This window comes from Drosophila miranda, chromosome XL (genome assembly GCF_003369915.1).
Source record: "Drosophila miranda strain MSH22 chromosome XL, D.miranda_PacBio2.1, whole genome shotgun sequence".
NCBI classification, from domain to species: Eukaryota; Metazoa; Arthropoda; class Insecta; order Diptera; family Drosophilidae; genus Drosophila; species Drosophila miranda.
This window is the reverse complement of record NC_046673.1, coordinates 5,285,821-5,305,690: the sequence shown is the minus strand read 5'-3', so window position 1 is coordinate 5,305,690 and position 19,870 is coordinate 5,285,821. Positions and strand designations below refer to the sequence as shown.

Here is a 19,870-nt window from a genome sequence, read left to right as displayed (position 1 = left end):
CACCCCCACCCCCAGGGGTCTAACTAAACCAGAAAAACTTAAAACATTATCTGAATGGGAAATACAAATCTAATTTAATATGTGTTTAAAATATAATTAGCTGGAGTGAAGAATCGAAATAAAAATGCAAAAAAAATATATATATAATTGTCGTTTCATTTTATTTAACCACAAGGCTTGGAGCGTCCTGAGTCAACCCGTCAACCACATATATTTATATATGTATATTTATCATGATCGGCGTGAAAATATGCATTTATCTAGAATCTAGATCCGATGCTCCACATGCGATAAACTGAAAGCATAACCATATATAAACCTCAGATATAAACGTGAAATCGTACAAAAGAAAACCAAAAGGCATCCCCGGCTCAAGTCTGGCGAACTGAGGACAAATGCTTCTAATATATAGCTTGTTACTAGTAAAATTTGTAATACTGGCAATCATTATGTTCCATACAGCCCAGGGCATTGTTTCCACATATGTCCTAGTGTATCCTAAAGCTTTTACAGAATCTATTGGTGTCTTTAAATACAAATTTCAGCTAAAAATGATTCAAATTGCATCATTACATAATATATCTATAAATAATATAGCTGAAACTGATTGATTTCTATCCACCTATAGGTATGGGTATCACTGTATCATTTAGCTCAATCCGATTGAAAGCTACCTCTAAATCATATATGTTCATGTGATTCTTAACGCACGACTCTACGAGAAAATATTAAAGGTGTGTTACCTAAAAAAAAAATCCAGCTAAATCTCATTCATATTGTAAATTCGATTTTTTTAGACGTGTGCACACAGATGTAAGTATTTAGTTCCCTGGTGCCATATCTTAAAAAGGGGATATTTATAGCCTGCTTCTCATATTTTTTTACTTATATACGTTGAGCAACGATAAGCACAGATTTTTTTTCAAGGTGGAGTTTATTATTAGATATAAGTACACGGGACTAGAGAGAGTCTCCTGCAGCCACGCTAAGCGCGGGGGAAGCTCGATTGGGTCCCTGGCAGCTGGACAGACTGTGAGGCCACCTCACAGGCGGCCGCAATGTGTGCGTCGAGGGTTCTATCTGGGAAGCGGGCCAGGTTGTGGGCTAGTGCACCGATGAAGGCGTCACCCGCGCCCGTTGTGTCCACCACTTTGTTGACGTGCGGAGCGGGCACGTGCTGGAATTTGCCGGGCGAATCTTTGGCTCCCCACACAGCTCCCACAGGGCCCAGTGTGAGAATCACCGTGTTAGCACCCATTTCAATGAGCCGCTTGCAGGCGTCGTTAGCTTCCCTGTAAGGGAGGATCTGTTAGTTGGGACACAGAAGGATAAGGCCAGTACTTACTTTATGCTGCTCACGCTGGACACTCCCGTCATCATGGCAGCCTCGCTTTCGTTCACGCAGAATATGTTGGCCAGCTCCAGCAGCTCTCGTGGCGTCTGCTCCATTGCCGGTGCGGCGTTTACAATGGAAACACCCTTAAAGCAGCGCAGGGCTTGGAGCGTGGCTGCAACGGGTGTCTCCAGCTGGCACACGAGCACCATGGCCTCGCCAAACAGTGCCTTGGCGAAGAAAACGTCGTCGGCGCTAAGCTGGTTATTGGCACCTACAACAATGATGATGTTGTTCTCGCCATCGTCGGAGACTGCGATCTGGGCAATGCCCGTGCTCTGGCCCGTCAGCTGCTGCACGTGGCTTACATTGACGTTCTCCTCTCGCAGCTGGCGAAGGTAGTCGCTGCCAAAGCTATCGTCGCCTAGTTTGGCAACCAACGCCGTCCTTGAGCCCAGCCTAGCGGCCGCCACACACTGATTCGCACCCTTACCGCCGTAGCCGGTCTGGAATTTGTGTCCGTGAAGCGTCTCCCCGGCCTTGGGCAGGCGGGGCGTGTAGCTGCCAAAGTAAAAGTGAAGGTGCTGATCAGCTGGTCTGGTCTCCACAATCCGCATCCGTGGATGGATGGCGACCTACCAGATGAAATCTATGATGGCCGAACCGAAGACCAGAACCTCAATTTCCTCGCTCATTTTTCAGCTGTTATTTTTGCAAACTGCAGCAGAGTGGCGGGGTGCTGATTTATTACTGAACGGTTGAATTTACGATCCCAGGGTACTTTGCTTATCTGGCGCTGTAGGGGTCTTATCAGCAACTTGGCCAATTCCATTCACGGCCTCCGGGACGGAGAGAGGCGGTTGAGAGTACTCGAGAAAGGTAGAGAAATTCATTTGAACAATTAGCAAGCAATTTGCCCATTCTCTTCTTTTCTTTTGTTTTTGTTTTGGTAGCCAAGAGAACAAGAAAGATACTGGAAATACCAGATGTGGTATTTTTGTGATCATACACTAAAAATATCTTAATATTATTACTATTTTCTGTTCATCTAAATGATTTATTGTAAACATTAGCTCTCGTTTCCCCTAGGAACTCTTAAATCTATACTAAATTTGATACACGCATTCTGGTTTAGTTCCACTAAAACGCATTAGTGCGTTTCGGAAGCCCCATTCCCGTTCATGTCGGTAGAAGTCTCCAGTGAAATGTAAATAGCAATTGATGCTAAAGTTATCAATGAAAATGTTTAAATTGCTTCATAGGTAAACAACCATAGGCACAGCTGTATGTGGTTGTATGTATTTGATGGTGTGGTGCATTCTCGGGCTTTAAGATAAATCATAAATTTTATTAATATACATTGGGGTAGTACAGATAAACAGAACTGTTGGCAGGACAGGCGCTCGGACGTAACCTAGGGGAATACATGCGATTTCATTTCGATTGGGGCTTTTGCTTTTTGGTTTGTGGTTTGCTTGAGCTTGAGTTTAACTGCGGAGACTCATAACACATAGGCGTTCCGTTTCTAAAATTACAATTATAAATATAAAGCCATACATTTTGATTGGGCCCTAACGATTTTCAAGTATGTGTGTCTATGTATAAAATCTAAAACTAGATATTATACGTTTCACTAGCGAGCGAATAATCTGCTCTGATTTTGATTGCGACTTGTGGAACCCCTCCTCTTGTAGGAGTAAGGTGCGAGATAAAATTTAGTACAGTACATTCTGGAGATGGGTTGGCGTGTCATCATCGTTATTGTAATCATTATTGTATTATTACGACTGTTAAATTCCGGCACGCTCCAGGGCGCTTAGCTGTGTGCCCAGTCGCTCTTCCTTAGCCTTGCGTTCCGCACTGATCTTCTTGGAGCTCTGATAGGTGTTGAGGAAGGTCTGTACATCGATCTTGCCATTGAGAAAGTGCTCTACATGACGATCGCAATCGGCGTCGGCATTCGAGGCAGCAATTTGGAGCAATTCCTAGGGATAAGAACCACGTGACAAGCTTGGACAATAAAACTTCAAGAAATTTCACTAACCCGTATGTGTTGGGGGGCATATTCCTCCGACTTTTTCAAGTACTTCTTGTTTAGTTGGTCGCACTTCTCGCCCAGCGTTTTCAGGGCGGTGTAGTCATCGCTGAGACGGCGCTTCAGCTCCACCAGATGGCTGCCCTTGCTCTCATTTTCACCTAGTTCGATATAAATGATCGCATTTATTTTGTTGCCTGATTGAATGGACTAACTTCATTGCATACGTGATATATTCTCCACTTGATTCATCATCGAGTCCAGCTCCTCGTTTAGATGCTGCACCACAGACATCTCCTCGATGAAATCGTCGAAGAACTCCGGATCCCTGTCCAGCTGCTTCAGCTCGTCCAGCGACAGTGTGGAGAGGTTCGGCATATTGCCCTCCTCCTCTGGCTCCAGTCCGCCACCAGCAATGCGCCTGTTGTCCTGCAGCTGTGTCTGAGGCGACACCGCCTGCTTCGACGAATTGCGTGTGGTGGGCATCCCGATGTGCCCCGTTACTCCTAGCTCTGGCAGTGGACAATATTCTGATCGGTTTCTAGCATTTGATCCCCACTCGCTGAGCCTCTTTTGAATATAGTTGGTGGCGTCGCGGGCCTAAATAAATTACGTTGTCAGTAATTAAATACTTGGTTCTGCCTTCTACTCACCAAATGGCGTGTGTTTCCCTGTGTTTGACTTACGGGGATGTTTTCGGTTTTGAGGGAAGTGTATGCTTTCTGGAACGCAAATCGAATAAATCGAATAAATAGAGTGTTTGCTTTGTTTGTTAAGGTCCGAATATCATTATCTTTTATAACAAAAACAACATTCGCTTGCTCATGAAGCCCCGTTGACGGTTAAGGGTTGCCACCTTGTCCGCATGTGACATTTGTGCTGTGATATTTAAGATTAAAAATTGCTATCACAGCTGTAAAGGAACAAATTTATGGCTATGAAATCTTTTCCAGTTAGAGCCACCAAGTGCAACGAACTGCAACTCACGGGTAGGAGGTGGTTTCCGTGCGTAGGCCTGCATACCCTGCTCACATCGAACAGCTGATCGGACATAATTTGTTTACGATTTGTGCAACGGCGGCATCGCAACGCGCTTTTACATAACTGTTGTTTTTATTAAATACGAAACTATGGCGCTTTTTGAGATGAAATGGCTACGCCGCTTGGTGCGCCGCAACACAAGCCCCATACCGGAGCACCGCGCCGAAATGTGGAAGCGGCGCCTCAGCATTGGCTATGCGATTGTGGCATGGCACGCCTTCGGCCTGGTCTGCTACATGGTCTACACCGGTCGCAACGATTGGGCCAAATATTATGGTTACAAGACGGAGGAGGAAATGGCCCTGTCGCCGGCCCAACAATTCGCGAAGCACCTCAAAGTGGAGGGAACTGGCAAAATCATACGCTACTCGGGCTTCACGAAGGTGGAGGAGATACCATTCGACTCTAGCACAGTGGAAAAAGTAAAGGAGTAAAGCAGACATTTAGATCATAGTTAAAATAATTTTTTTTTGTCATAACTATTGCTGATTGCAATCAAAGAAAATATATCTATAAAAAAAAGCAAAGTTTGGTATTAATAGTGGTATTTTGTTCTGGTATTTATACAGAAATGGGGGGTTGGTATGGTATCGAAATTTAAATGCTATCCTCAATATATTTAAACAAAATATAAATTTATGACCTATCACGAAATTTCGTATGTTACCATTTTTCACGTTCCTATCCTGCCAGTTTAGCATTATTCAAAAATATGTTTGTATGGTAAGGTCCGTTTGAAGACTTTACTTTTTTATTGGGTTTAATATCCAACAAAACATGAAATTCTTCACTGGTTGATGGTAGGATGAAAATACAATGCTTTTTTTAACATGTACATGTAGTATGTACAAAAATTAATGTTGTGTACATTTCTGTTGACCTTTTTAGCTTAAACCTTATTTTATTAACAATCCAATTCATTTTAATTAATTTGGTTTTTTTTTTAGTATGGATTAGACTTATAAGGAGAATTAAAAAACAGCATTATTTTCCGTGGTTTATTTCAAGTTGTTCAACTTTTTAGATAGGTAAAGTGAGTTAATTTCCTTAATTTATGGTACAACGGTATATAATGATATATTAGTTGGTATATTTGATCAATTTTATCCATTACATTTTTAAAGATACTTATATTTAAGAACAAGGGATATAGAAACTTCCATACGTAGGTTTTTTTTAATTTTTGCTATCTCAATTCGTTCTTCCGTGCATAATTTATTCCACTTTCAAACAAATTTATATTTCGAGTGTACCACTCTTTTTTGCTCTCTCTGAATCAGTTAAGGCTATCTTTGAACCGGTAGGCAACAATGAGTCTCATTCGATGCACAAAAGTTGGGCATTATTCTGCATACCTAGGGAAGAGAATATTATAGAACTGCAGAAATGTGTGTCATCCCAGGGTCTAATTAATGCAGAAACTTGTCAGTCTATGTTTTAAAATTTTTTCAACGATACAGACCAAGAATGAGTATCGGGAATAGGATATACAGGAAACTAATAAAATGCATGAATACGTCTAAGACATATCAATTTGAGAAAATTTCTTTATTAATAACTTTTTGAAAACTGTATCTTAATATTAAATTAACGAAATAGGGTTTACAAATGCTCATACTCCGGCTGATATGCAACAAGTCTTCAAATGCCAGCAACATTGAAGTGACGACATTGCGACTGTTTTTTTGTTTAACTTTTTTGCTTAAACCATGTTTTAGTCAAAATACAATAAATGGGAGTACTTAAAAGTAGCTAATCTTGTAGAACATTTCATCAATGACCTAAAATTATGTGCGCAGAGCTAAGCGTTTTAATTGGCCAGCATTATTCAACGGAATATCAAAATTAAGCAGTAGGAACGATTACTGTCTTACGTTTTTTTTGGTTGACCTTTTTCACTAAAACCTTTTTTAGCCAAAATTCAATAAAAGCAAGTATGAAAATAAAACAGTCAAGTAGAAAATAGGTTCATTTATTATATAAAATTATGTAGGCAGGACTGAGAGATCTATCTAGCTATTAATATTTGACGGAATTTCAAAACCGAGGAATATGTATAATAGAACTTAAATTCGTCAGTTCTATTTACGGTTTATTTTTAAAATGAGTCGGTGTTTTGGTATATTTCTGAGGGTCGCATGGTATATTTTATCGATAAGTCCGCGGTCACACTGATTTTCTAGCCACCACGTCTAGCTCACACACCTTGCAAATTGTATACTTTTCATAGTATTTTCTAGTATATTCAAGTATATTATAAGACGCGTTATTGACTAAGATGGTCAGTCCAATGCACCAATGTTGAAATCGTGTAGAAATGCCATTTAGAGCCATGTCCCAGGCCACATCGAATACTAATTCGGGATCAGCATCGAATTTCTAATTTTTTGCCATCAAAATCTCAATTTTTTTAAAAATGTCGGGAAAAAAGTCATGTCAAAAAATGGACAATGGACGTTTTTCACACTGGCGCTTCCATGGGGCTTATATGAAATAAAACGGCCAAAAATGTTTGAAACGTACACATTTCCCCTGCAGGTGTCGCCCTTGGTAATTACATGAAAATGTAGCTAATATGTATCAAATGTGTAGTTGGCGTGTAGTTACCATGTAATGAAATGAATTTAGTGGAATTTTTGTTGACCGTTTTTGCTGAAACCTTATTTTATAAGCAATGCAATACAGCTGAACGCTTAAATTCAACCAGTACTGTAGGAAATTGATTTTATAATTGGATAAAACTATGACTTCAGAGCTGAGGGTCTTAGCTAGCTGGTAATATTCCACCGAATATAAAAAACGATGAAATATGATGGAACGAAAATACAAATAATTCGTCAGTATATTTACGGTATATTTTGAAATTTGTGACGTATTTTGGTCAGATTCAGAATCACTGAATCAGGGAGCGCGACGCGACGCGGACGGATCAAAAAATAATAACAATAAACGTAATATTAGCAAACTTGATAATGGCCATGAGCCTTTGGCTTGTGAAGAAGTTATTGCATTGCGGATGACAATCTGGCAATCTGGCAATCTGTCGAGACTGTGCGTGCGTGCGGTTGCAGTTAATTCAGCTTTATCTAAAAATAAATAAAATCAGCAGCATCAGAGCAACAGCAACAACAGTCGCGGCATCATCCAACACACAGCACACATACAAATGTACAACATAAAACGTATTTTTAATTGTAACAAAAAATAAATGAATATTAATTGACTATCAGGCAAGCAATGCACTCTTGTCGGAGGTCATCAGCAATGACTGCACTGCTGCTCCGTTTGTCTCTGTATCTGTGAAATAACGGGACTAGCAGCAGCAGCGGCGGTGGCGGCGGCGGCTGCATTAGAAAAGCAACAGCAAACGGAATTTGCAGACAGCGGTTCCACTGCTTTCCTCCCTCACCCCCTCTAATTGGAGTTTGTGGAAATATAAAAGAAATGTTAAAAGCCGCAAATAATTGCTAATTAGTTGCATTTCTTCATTGTTGTTAGAGAGCCGCTGCTGCAGCCGCAACTGCTGCAAGGCTCCGCTAACGAATTTCTAATGTAATTAACGCCGACAGAGAAGTCCGCCTTCGCTGCTGCTGCCACTGCTGCTCTGTTGCAGCTGTTTCTTAGAGAAACGTTTGAAATGTGTGTGTGTTACCGTTTTGTTGCAACGAAATGCATATGTGCCTAAGATCGAATCGAATATACAAATGCATATATGTATAGTGTTCTCTCCCTCCTGTTTCTGTCATTTCGCAGTGGCCGAGCAACGGTTTAAGTTGAACCAAACCCCCCCCCCCCCCCCCCCCCCCCCCCCCCTCACCATCTACACCGACCCCCAAAAAAGGCCAAAGGTGCAAGTGCTTCTCTCACACTTAAACGCACACGGATAGAGCGGCTTAGCAGAGACAGCAACCAAAAGCTGCTGAGAATACCGTTTGATTGATTAATGCTGCTGCTGTTCTTCTCTCCTTCTCCTCCTCCAGAGCGACTGCACCAGCACATTTCCCGGAGGTGGCGACGGGTGAGTGAGAAAACTACGAAAATAGACTAAGAAAATGATGTTCCAGTTTGTATTTTTTGTTTATTTCTTATTGCTGTCTGTTCGAAAAGAAAACGATTAAAAGCGCATTAATTATATAATTTTTGAAAGTGAAACTTCCACTTTCTGTCGCTTCTAAGCCGAAAGTAACATCCGTAGCCAAACGTAAACCATCAACATCAAAGAAAAACTAAAATTCGAAAAGAAGAAAACGCTCATAAATATTTATAAAAAAGAAATGAAGGAAAAAAAACAACTTTTAGAAATGGTCGCCGGCATGTCAACACACAACAATGGCTATAACTCTAACAATAACCGAAAAAAAGTTAGTTTATATTTCGACGAGCGAAAATGAAACCGTTTTCTAAAAATAATTTATTGTTATACACTCGGGAAGCGAAAGGAAACGGATTTCGGGCAGTTTCTATGCATAAAAAAACCAAAGCTCGGGCTACCATTAAAGAAATTATACAATAAACCAGAAAGAAAGACTTGATTCGGGTTCCGAAGATTTGTGTACCCTCGCAGATCTACCGCTCCCATGGTTCCATACTTTGGGAAATGGGGAATCCAAAAATGTTTGAGTTTCGTTGGGAATATCATCAAAGCTTAATTTGTTCTCTCGTAAACACGTGATACGCGATCAATAGCCATATCCTACAACGATCTGATTCTGATTGGGCCCAGATGATCCCGATCAAGAATGTGCATACGCAAACGTCTGGTCAAAACCGCAATACACTCCTGTCAAGGGTATAACAAGAGCCGGCCAGCATATGGCGGTGCGGCGGTGAACAATGCGAGATGGAACATAAGCACACGCACTTGGTGAACGAGGGAGAGCGGCGCATATTTCGAGCGGTAAAACGGTTCGCGTCAGCTGCGGCGCAGGCGTCGCCCGCTGCGGCAGCTCTCCGGTGCGCTACAGTGTTCTCTCTTTCTCTCTCTCTCTCTCTTGTGTTCGCTTTGAAATATTAAAAAACATGGGAGAAAGGTGGGATGTCATGCCAAGGTTAATTAAGCACTCAGCTCTTCTTAATTCTAAACAGAACGTCGTATCAGTGCGTTGGTATCTATTTTCTCCCTTTGTAGGGCGTCACATTAATTGGTTAATTATCTTTTAATGCATCCTCCATTGCTCGTATTAGGGTCTGCTCCTCATTTACCGATATTCTTTGCTCTGGTGCTTCATTCATCCATCTGGCATCCGATATGACGCTTTGCACGGATTGTAGGGAGCATTGGTTTGGCGCGCCACAGCGTAACGTTCATAAAGAAACAAAATTCACAGAGCAATACACCGCGCCGCGCCGCACCGTACTTTACTTAACTAACACCACCCCCCACCCCACCACACTCCCCTTCACCGCACCGCAACGCACACGCACACAAGTGAATGGCCCGAGGGGGCCGGACTGCCTCCCTGGCTCTCCCTATACCCACCCCTCGCTCGCTCTCGCTAGGCCAGTGGCCGGCACTTCTGGTTATGGCTAATGCTGAATAACTTTTAATATGAGTACCGCACTCTCTCTACCAGAGAGTATTTACATCTTGATCAGATATGTATGTAATTGAACAAAATCCCTGTTTTCCCTGTTGCTCTGTACAACATTTTGAGAATTTGTTAAGAAAGATATCGAGCCGAGCTGTAAGATATTCTGATCAATGCTATTATATTTATAATCTCTCATTTCTAATATCTTAATTAATGGAAAGAGTATACGAGTGTCAGTGCCCTCGGACTTGGATTTTGTGCATTTTTTTGAATATGTCATGCTCGCTGGCCAGGGCTCCACAAAGGTAGTGGTGGGCCACAAGCAGAGCGTAATGCGATACCGGAGCGGGGCAAGGGGCTGGCTGATGGTCAGCTTCTGCGGTTATCAGAGGTACATATGTATGGTGTAGGCAAGGGACGGGAGGAAGCAGCTGTAACGATAAGTGACGTTTGGGTATGGTCATAGACCCCATCGAAAGCCCCCCTCCGTACCCAACCACACCGAAAACAGTGGAAAATCATAAAAAAGACATGCAGAAAACCGCAAATAAACCGAACGACGCGCTTTGGTGGCTTTTGCGGTTTTTTCTCTCTAGTTTTCTCTCCTCTCTGATAAGCTCCCAAGAAGAAAAAGAGGAGGAATTAGAAAAGAAGGTTAAATAATCAGAGGATAAAAAGGAAAGAGCCCAAAGAAGAAGCAAAATCACACGCATCTCGGCGAGAAATCCCACAAAGAATGTGAAGAGATACGGGGGAAAAAAACAAGAGAAGAAAATGTTGTCCATTGGCAATTCGAAGATTTACATACCCTTCTTATTGATCACAAAAAATATATATATATCATTAAAATATACTTAAAAATACTTTTTTTGATACATTTTCAAAAATTACAATAAGTAGGAATGGTAAGGAAGGGTCAGGAGAAGATATCCTCGAAAATTAGAAGATATTTTAATGTCCAGCAATAAGGTTCGCGTTTTTTCTTTACTCTTGACCTGTTAAGATATGGAGAGCAGAGAGACTGCCAGGTTGGTCTTCTCGGACGGCTTGTTGTGAATTTGTTAAAACATTGAGTTGGTGGAACTTATGATCTCAAATTTAAAAGTTGGCGCGCCCCTTTAGTGTTGTGCAACGCGGCACGCATGCGCCGTTCGAAGCGCCCTCTGTCGCTTGCAGCTCACGATAGTGCTGTGAGCCAAATGCGTTAGGGTGTTTCCGCAATATGATCAACGATAATATCGTAGGGTTCCAGAATTAAAGTTCAGTCTTTAAAACAATCTCAGAAACATTTAAATAAAGTTGGATAAGGCAATTGAATGGTTGAGCCTCAAAAATTCCATGTATATTTTTCAAAGAAATGCGTTAGAAGCTGCTATCGATAGTCATATCGATTGTTTTTCAGCACTGTTGGACACTTGTTGTTGTTGTTTGCAGAAAAAACAGAAACCGAAAACGCGCGTCGCTTTGTTGTCAGTTCTATTTTTTTTTTGTCGCGCATTTCTCGTGCGTTTCTTTCTCGCTACGCCTCCGCCTTGTTGTTCTTTTTTCATTTTTATCTTATTTTGTTACATTAGTTCTTGCCATAGTTAATATGTTTTAACTATTCCGCTCGGGTATGTGCATACGTGCGTATATACGTGTTGTATGTGTGTGTTTCTCTTGTGCTGGTGTGTTGGTGTTAAGAGTTGACTTTTTTGTTTTGCTGGCGTATTCCGGTTTATTTTCTTTGCGCTAGCGCGAAAGAGTGCGAAAATAAAGAAAAAATTCCCCTTTTTACAGTTATTTGATGCAAGAAATTAAATCAGTGCTTGCGTGTATGCGTGTGTGTGTAGCTCCATTCAATTATCTCTCTCTCCCTCTCTACCGCTGTTTGAAGGGCAATCCAAGAGATCTCCACATCCTGTTTCGCTTGCTCCCACTGTGCAGTTGCATTGCAGTGCTGGACAACGCACATGTTTTGCCCAAATCAGGGCGCGCGTGTGCACCACCCCCCTTTCCAACCGTTGCCTTCACCGACATACATACATATAATCAAATTAACATTTAAACGACAAATGACTGGAGTGCTCTGTGCTTTTTTCACTTTCTTGCTGCCCAATTATCCAACATTATCGCAGTGCAAACAAATTGCGGACCTAGATAAACCCCTCCTCCACCACCTGATAAGGTCTCATGTTCATCAGCAATTAAAAAGTGTCCCTCAAATGTACATTTAATTTCGGTGATTTTTTTCGTTTCTGTTGGCATGATGTCATGTCGTCTATGTTTGCCTTTCAATTTAAAGGCCTAAATGAAATAAACAAAAATTTGCGTGCTTCGCGTGGGCTATGCGCTGTCCCCAAAAAAAAAATAATAAAAGATTTCAGTTGCTGGACTGTTGCCGAGGCCATAAATGGCCAAGACACGAAAGCCGCCAGCTCTGTATAGGCAGATCGTTTACCAACACTGGCTACAGGCTGCTTGCAAGTGCACTGCCGACTGCGGTCAGCTGTCAATGTCATGTTTGGTGCAGTTAAATTTCAGCCTCGTTTCTTTCAATTGGAAGTAGTGATGGGACGGGGGGAGTGACGCGTCGTGTCATTTCGCTGAGTATGAGTAATCCGGCCTATGACAATGGGGGGAAAAAATAACTCGTGAACAAACACAACAGTGCGGCCCTTGTACCCCGTGTGTAGGAGAAGGGGGAGTCCTCTGCTGATCTCGAATCAAACTCTCTCGCTCTGGCTCCCTTGATCTTTTGCTCACACGGCGCCTGCTCGTACACTACTAGGGCTACAGTGGTCTCCACAACTATTCGCCCACCTTTTGCAACCAATTCCAGACGCCTCTAGGTTGATATTTGAAAAAAAGGCGTACTAGCAGTTGTTCTCTTCTGAAATAATATCTTTCTATTATGGTTTTTCCGTATGGCTTGCCGGCAAAGGCTGTACGAATAGTTTTAGGCACCATTGTGCAGGTGCTTGTGTGCACAAGTGCGAGCTGTTAAAATGTTGACATTGCAATAGTCTCTTGGGAGATGGTGGGGAGGAGTAGGTGTGGGGTTGGCCTTTTCTGAATTTCAAAGTCCCCCCGATCGATATGATTTTTGCCGTACTGCATATTAATTTAGGGGAGTGTGTGTGCTTGTGCGTCAGTCACTGTCTCTGATCCGATCGTTCGTGCCTCTCTCGAGTGTCAGTCCCCAGAGCACTGTTAACTAACAGAGTGCGCTCTCTCTCGCCGCTCCGCTTATCTGGCACAATGCCGTGCGATTGTCTGCGGACACAAACGAGTTATATTGTTGTTGTTTACTGTTGTTATTGCTGGAATATATTTTTCTGATGTTGCATGCAACATCACGCATTGTCATTAGCATTTACTTTTCCCCCATCGTTTGCTTTCATTCATCGTTTGGATCGGTTCGCGAGGGTCTTTTACCGGCATCTTGCATTACAAAAAGAAACGACACAAATATTGCAGAAATTTCACTCTTTCTAAAAGAGTGACAGGGAGAGAGAGAGAGGCAGGTGGAGGCAGTGAGAGAGAGAAAGATAGAAAGCACATCAAATTGATAAAATATATTTTGATAACGAGCACAGCGCGACCCATCTGACCAACATGCATTATTTATCAATTTATCAAAGTAATAATTGTTAATAAACAATGATAGCCGACTACTAATAACTATAAAGATAACGAAAAACACCGATAAACAACGATAAACAACGATAAACAACGATAATCGACGAGCATTCCGAACAAAAGTGCCTTGATATAAAAATCAAAAGAGCTCCAGAAAAATCAAAAAGATCAGCATCCACAATTGGAGATTCAATATCGACTGGGCACCGAAAGTGGCGATAAAAACCTACTAAACATTATAATCAGAGCTTTAAATCCGTCACGATCCACAATTGAAAGATCAAAAATTCGAGAATTCGAGCTTTTGGTATCATTGATGATATAGATCAAACCACAAAAAGAGCCTACATGTTAAATAGAGCCAAAATATCAGTGACTATCCAAAAGTAGAGCCCTAAAGTTTCAAAGTTAATGGTTTACGTTTTGCTACAACAACCACATCATTTACACAAGAATATCCGACAAATTTTCAATACGATTTTACCAACAACCGAGAATCACAGTAAAAATGATTAAGCTGAAATCATTGTTTCGCAGAGGACAAGGGACCTCGAGTTCCAACTCCTCGAACTCTTCGCACAAGCAACAGCAGCAGCACTCCAACAACAACCGCCAGAAGTCGCAGTCGAGTACATCCCTAAACACGGCCCACGAACAACAACAACAGCAACAACAACAACAGCAGCAGCAGCAGCAGCAACTCCATAACGCAGCAACAGCTGCAACAGCGAGTGGCACAACGACAAAGTTTTATTCCAATCACGAGGCAGCCACTTACGAAAGGGGCGTGGATGTTGGCGATGATGAGGCGCTGCTGCTGACGAATCAACAACAACAACAGAGACTTCAACAACAATTGCAACAGCAGCAACAGAGCAACACGCTGCCGCTGAAAAAGTCAAAGTTAAAAGGACAAAAGCAACCAAAGCAGCTGCCAATATTGCAACAACAGCAACTTCAGCAACAACAACAACAACAACAACTGCAACTGCAACTTCAACAACAGCAACAGCAACTGCAACTTCAGCAACAACAACAACACCAACAAGCAGCGCCCCGCAATGCGAATGTACAACCAGAACATCAACAAAGCCAACAACTAATGACTTCTATTGCGGCCGTGCCCCCAGCAGCGGCAACTAACAACAGCAGCAGCACCACCAGCAGCAGCAACAACAACAACATTAACAACAACAACGCATTGTCCGCATTGCAAGATGGTGGCGCTGCTGATTTCTATCAACAACTAGCAGCAGCAGCCACAGCAGCATCGGCCACATCAGCCAGTGCCAGTGCCAGTGGCAGTGGCGGTGGCAGTGGCAGCAACAACATTGGAAGCAACAACAGTAGCGGCAATAGTACGGCGGCAAGCGCATTTCCGGCCGCAGCAGCCGCCGTGGCTGTGGCAGCCGTGGCAGCCAACAGTTATCAGCAACAGCAACAGCAGCAGCAGCAGCAGCAACAACTATTTAACAACGAACAGCAACAACAGAAGCTCTTAGAGGTAAGCGACAACACTCGAAATAGCATTGCTTGCCCCAAACAAAAACCCTTCTCTTGCCCCTTTTCAGGCTAACAACAAAATGCAGGAGCTGCAGAGGCAGCTGGATCGACTGGGAAGCGAGCAACTGCAGCTGGAGACACGCATCACGGAGCTGCTGCCATACCAAAGCGAGGTGGCCAAACTGAAGGGCGATCTGGTTAAGATGCAGGTGGGCTTGGTTGTGGGACCGAGGGTATCGGAGGCGATAGAGCGAGGGTTTCTAACCGCAAGGTGTTGTTGCTGCTTTTGTCGTTGCTGCTGCTGTCGCTGATGAGTTGTCATGGCTGATTGATAGAGTGATACCCTATAGGCCATAAGCTATAGTTAAGCGTATCCAAATGGATGAGGGCCTATAGGGTGCTGGTCATTTGCTCTTCGGGATACATAAATGATGCTTAAATATTGGTTTATATATATACATATATATATATAGAGAGTATATAGAGCTATGATCAAATAAGGATCCAACAGGAAGCTTTTAATATAAATTAAAGATTCCTGCGTATCCAGGGGATAGGTATTCGAGCAATCAAAACAACGAGTGGGTCCCGGGGGCGTTGCGCTTCGATACTCTAACCAATATTTATTGATATTTAATATGTTTTATAAGATATACAATATACGATACAAAAACAGACATGCAGACGGACAGAGAGATAGTGCGGAGAAATGCTCCTTAATTGATTGCAGAGCAAATGCAGTGAGAGCTTGGTTTTTGCGTCGTAAGAACAACAGCAACAGCAGAAACAGCAACAGCAACAGCGACTCACCTGTCGAGAGCCGAGATAAAATCGAATCGAATCGAATTGAATCCAATCTAAACTGAACTGATCTTTCCGCTTACAGAATCTACAGGAGAAAACACAAATGGAAATCGGCAATCTGAAATATGAAAATGAATCTTTGCGCAATCGTTTGCGGGACGTTGTCATCTCGCCATTGTCGGATGCGGAGAAGCATCAGATTATACAAGAATCGCAGCGTTTGCATAGCTCAGCGCCCGCCTCCATAGCACTGCCTAGTGTAAGTGTCTAAGAAGCAAAATTGCGTTGCGGATTCCACCATTTGTCCATTCTATTTTCTCAGACAAACGAAGCGCACGATGGGACGCCCTGCCTCACGCCCGACTGGGACAAGCAGTCGTCGTCCAGCGAGGTATCAGTAGCCTGCCTGCAGGACAAGATCATCCAGATGGAGGAGACCCACTACTCGACCAATGAGGAGCTGCAGGCCACCCTTCAGGAGCTGGCCGACCTGCAAACGCAGCTAAGCGACACCCAAACGGAGAACGAGCGGCTCGCCGAGGAGAAGGACGTGCTCTTTCAGTCGCTCTGCCGCCAGACGGAGAAGCTGAACGAGTCCCGAACGCAGATCAGTAACCTCCAGGAGCTGCTGCTGCGCGACACCAAGCAGGCGGCTGAGGTGTGCACCTCGGAGCGTGAGAAGAAGCTGCTGGATCTCATCCAGACGTCACAAGAGGAGCGCGAGGCGGTGCTGCTAAAGCAGGAGGAGCTCAACGGAGAGCTGGCCGAGCTGCGGCAGACCCGCGATGCCGCACAGCAAGAGCAGCAGCGGCAACGAGAGCGAATCGCACTGCTCGACTCGCAGCTGGACGCGGCCACGGCGGAGCGCAAGCAGGGCGAGGCACAGTTCTCGCAGGCCAAGGAGGATATTTCGCAGCGAGCCATCGAAATCAGCAGGCTGAGCACGCTGCTCGAGAATGCCCGCTCCAAGATCGAGGAACTGGAAGCGGACTTGGCGCGCGGCGACAAGACCGATCTCAGCGACGTACTGGACGCGGCCCGGCGCGAGAAGGATGCCCTGGAAGAGCGGGTAGCCGAGCTGCAGGATCAGTGGTCGCGCAGCCAGGCGGAGCTGCGCCGCCTGCGGGAGCAGCTGGCCGGACTGAGCGAGGAGTGCAAGGTGGCAAAGAACAATGCCAAGTGCGCCGTCTCCCATCTGGAGTACCGACTGGAACAGTTGCAGCTCGAGAAGGACAAGCTGGCCGGTGATTGCCAGGCGTTGGAGGAGCGGGTGGCTGAACTGCAGGTGCAGTCCAAGTGCCACCACGAGGACAAGGCCCAGCTGCAGACGCTGCTCGGAGAAACACAGAGGCACCTGGGGGACGTGAAGCTGAAGCTGAGCGACACCGAGCAGCGGCTGGACAAGGAGACTCAGTTGCGGCGACGAGAGGCTGAGGAATGGCAACAGTTCCAGGCAGATCTTCTGATGACCGTGCGTGTTGCAAACGACTTCAAGACTGAGGCGCTAAGCGCTCGCGAGCAGCTCCTGCTCGACAACAAGACGCAAAAGGAGAAGATCCGGCTGCTGGAGCAGCAGCTGGAGAAGCTCACCCCCAAGCAGCGTAAGATCAAGTCATTCCTCACTTAGTCTCTGATTCTAATCTCTTTGATTTCGTTCCGCAGAACCGCAGCCGTCGGAGACGCCACAGTTGGTGGCGCTGGAGATGGCCGCGCGTCGCAGTAAACTAAGCTTTAGCCGGCAGGACTCCAGGCTGTCCGTCAAGACCCTCATAGAGAGCATCGAGAATAACAAGGCGGTATGGTGGATCCTTCTCTCTTCTTGAGTGTACTCTCGCTTGAACCCCTCTCTTTCCCTCTTTGTTATTTCAGCAAGGAAAGTCGGATGAGGCGGAGTCAAACTACAGCTCCAACTCGAGCCTGAACAGCGGCACTCCCGAGCTGGGGAACACTCCCATCATTCTGCCCGCCTCCGGTGACTGGCACGAGAGCGTGAGCAAACATCTTGCGCTTCTGTTGCAGCCTCTCTAATTGATCTTTTGCCTCTTTATTCACAGCTTCGGTTGCCAGTCCTGCAGAGCAGCAATCTGCACGTAAATGTTGGAACAACGGCAGCAACAGCTGACGCTGGAACTGGAGGAGGATCAGCTAACTCTACCAAAGCCACATTGCCGTTGCGGGAGCAGCAGCAGCAGCAGCAGGTGACGGCTGCCAACTCGCAGCCCTCCACACCGGCCACGCCCAGCAGCAGCGGCAGCAGTCAGCCGCCTAGTCTGCCCTTTGGCAGTGTCTCAAAGTCCTTCATTAGCGGTAGGTCAAGCGAATCTAGTGACTCTCCGATCTTCTTTAACACTCTGGTTTCTCTCTGTTTAGGTGAGCGCAAGGATCCGCTGAATATGCTGGCCAAAAACGGCGGCTCCAAGAGGAATGCACTGCTGAAGTGGTGCCAGAACAAGACAGTGGGCTACCGCAACATTGACATTACGAACTTCAGCTCATCGTGGAACGATGGCCTGGCCTTCTGTGCAATCCTCCACTCCTATCTGCCGGATCGCATACCATACGACCAGCTCAGTCAGGCGAACAAACGGCGAAACTTTTCACTAGCCTTTGCCGCTGCCGAATCTGTAGGAATTGGCACCACACTGGTGAGTCCCCCATCTGTGTTTTTGTTTTTTCTGTGTGGGAAGTACTTAAATGCGGCTTCGTTATCTTCTCTAGAACATCAACGATATGTGCCAGCTAGAGCGGCCCGACTGGATGCAGGTGATGTCCTATGTGACGGCGATCTACAAATACTTTGAGACCTAGATATGTTACGCCTCACGCCTCACGTCTCCCGTCTTTTGTGTATATTTATAATCAGCGTTTCCTCAATGTTTGGCGTTCAGACTACCCCTCTGAGCTCTGACACGACAAGAAGAAAATATTTTAACTTTAGCCCCCGCCCGCTACACCCTTAGTGTATATGTGTTTTTTCTCTTTTTTTTTTTTTGCTTCAGACCCTAATTGTATGTCTATATCTATGTGTACGTCTGTGTCTATATCTATGTACCCCATTTGTAGACTAGTGGGCGCTCGATATTGGTGGACAGGTGGTCGAAAAATCTTGACTTATTTGAATGAATGAATGAAACGGAACAACAGCAATAGCAACAACAACATCATGAAAACCAATTGTTTATTAAATATTAAGTAATCTGTAAAATGCATTTGTTTGTTTTTTCGGTTTTACAGAAGAACGCTAGAACTCTAGATATCGTATAACTTAGTTTAAAGATACTCGTATGTTTAAAAAGCAGCTTCGAGGGTTGTTGTTCAGGTTCCGGATGGGTACCAAGAGAGCTGTATTGAGAGTGCCACCTGGCGAGTGTCCACTGTATTTTCTGTGTGTGTCCGCGTGTATGTGTTTTTTTTTGTAATTGTAATTTTTATTGTGTACGCTTGATAAAGAAGAATAGCTTAAGCAAACCACATAAGCTGATGCGAATGGTGATGATGGACAACTATAGCGATAGAGGTGGAGCAGCAGCAAGAGATGGAAAGGAAAAGGAGTCCGGACTAGCTTTAGCATACCATACATATATACTATATTTATTTATTCCAACTACTACTCGTACATCAGATCACTAAACTGTATTTTCTCAACGATTCATTCTACAAATACGATACTATAAAGAACAAAATTAACGCGCAATGAAACAATTCATCTGTCTTCGCTTTTCGTTTTTCTTTTAAAATAAAATCCAATTAAGTTGGCGACTAAGACTGGCGGATTAGCGGGAATTAGACCCTTCTCTGGAGGGGCGCCTCCGAGGCAGTAAATTAAAAAATGCGTTCAAAAATGTTTACATCTTTTGCCGTTTGCATTTTCCGTTGAGCCTGGTTATTAAAATAGATCAATCTTGTTGCCGCCACATACATACACCCCAACAGATGAGAGCCTGGACACCAGGAGGAGTCAAAGTCCAAGTCCACATTTCACATTTAACATTCCACCCCCGA

At 44.2% G+C, this 19,870-nt stretch overlaps 4 protein-coding genes across 8 annotated transcripts; 2 read left to right on the top strand and 2 right to left on the bottom strand.

Annotated features, from left to right (window-relative positions):
• Nucleotides 1–915: 915 nt before the first annotated feature.
• On the bottom strand, nucleotides 916–2,249 carry LOC108164987 (ribokinase). The gene is made up of 3 exons (XM_017301013.2): nucleotides 1,973–2,249; nucleotides 1,346–1,894; nucleotides 916–1,292 (listed from the first exon to the last, which is right to left on the bottom strand). Exons 1-3 carry the CDS (start codon nucleotides 2,026–2,028, stop codon nucleotides 986–988), a joined length of 912 nt encoding a protein of 303 aa, XP_017156502.1. The 5' UTR covers nucleotides 2,029–2,249; the 3' UTR covers nucleotides 916–985.
• A 405-nt stretch (nucleotides 2,250–2,654) lies between these two features.
• On the bottom strand, nucleotides 2,655–4,224 carry LOC108164737 (vacuolar protein sorting-associated protein 37C). Its single transcript, XM_017300630.2, has 4 exons — nucleotides 4,022–4,224; nucleotides 3,596–3,968; nucleotides 3,378–3,529; nucleotides 2,655–3,318 (listed from the first exon to the last, which is right to left on the bottom strand). Exons 2-4 carry the CDS (start codon nucleotides 3,852–3,854, stop codon nucleotides 3,124–3,126), a joined length of 606 nt encoding a protein of 201 aa, XP_017156119.1. The 5' UTR covers nucleotides 3,855–3,968; nucleotides 4,022–4,224; the 3' UTR covers nucleotides 2,655–3,123.
• A 168-nt stretch (nucleotides 4,225–4,392) lies between these two features.
• Nucleotides 4,393–4,876, top strand: LOC108164738. The gene has a single exon (XM_017300631.2). The coding sequence runs from the start codon at nucleotides 4,499–4,501 to the stop codon at nucleotides 4,841–4,843; it is 345 nt and encodes a 114-aa protein (XP_017156120.1). The 5' UTR covers nucleotides 4,393–4,498; the 3' UTR covers nucleotides 4,844–4,876.
• Nucleotides 4,877–7,305: 2,429 nt separating this feature from the next.
• Nucleotides 7,306–19,580, top strand: LOC108160382 (cytospin-A). 5 transcript variants are annotated; one of them, XM_033387519.1, is made up of 10 exons: nucleotides 8,390–8,427; nucleotides 14,099–15,065; nucleotides 15,133–15,273; nucleotides 15,951–16,127; nucleotides 16,191–17,469; nucleotides 17,531–17,664; nucleotides 17,738–17,857; nucleotides 17,923–18,175; nucleotides 18,239–18,513; nucleotides 18,587–19,580. In XM_033387519.1, the coding sequence occupies exons 2-10, from the start codon at nucleotides 14,664–14,666 to the stop codon at nucleotides 18,674–18,676; spliced, it is 2,871 nt and encodes a 956-aa protein (XP_033243410.1). In that variant the 5' UTR covers nucleotides 8,390–8,427; nucleotides 14,099–14,663; the 3' UTR covers nucleotides 18,677–19,580. The 5 variants fall into 5 exon arrangements, with proteins under 5 accessions (XP_033243414.1, XP_033243411.1, XP_033243410.1 ...); XM_033387518.1 differs by lacking the exon at nucleotides 8,390–8,427 and adding an exon at nucleotides 11,366–11,553 and having other exon boundaries at nucleotides 13,519–15,065; XM_033387523.1 differs by lacking the exons at nucleotides 14,099–15,065; nucleotides 15,133–15,273 and adding an exon at nucleotides 7,306–7,591.
• The last annotated feature ends 290 nt before the right edge of the window (nucleotides 19,581–19,870 follow it).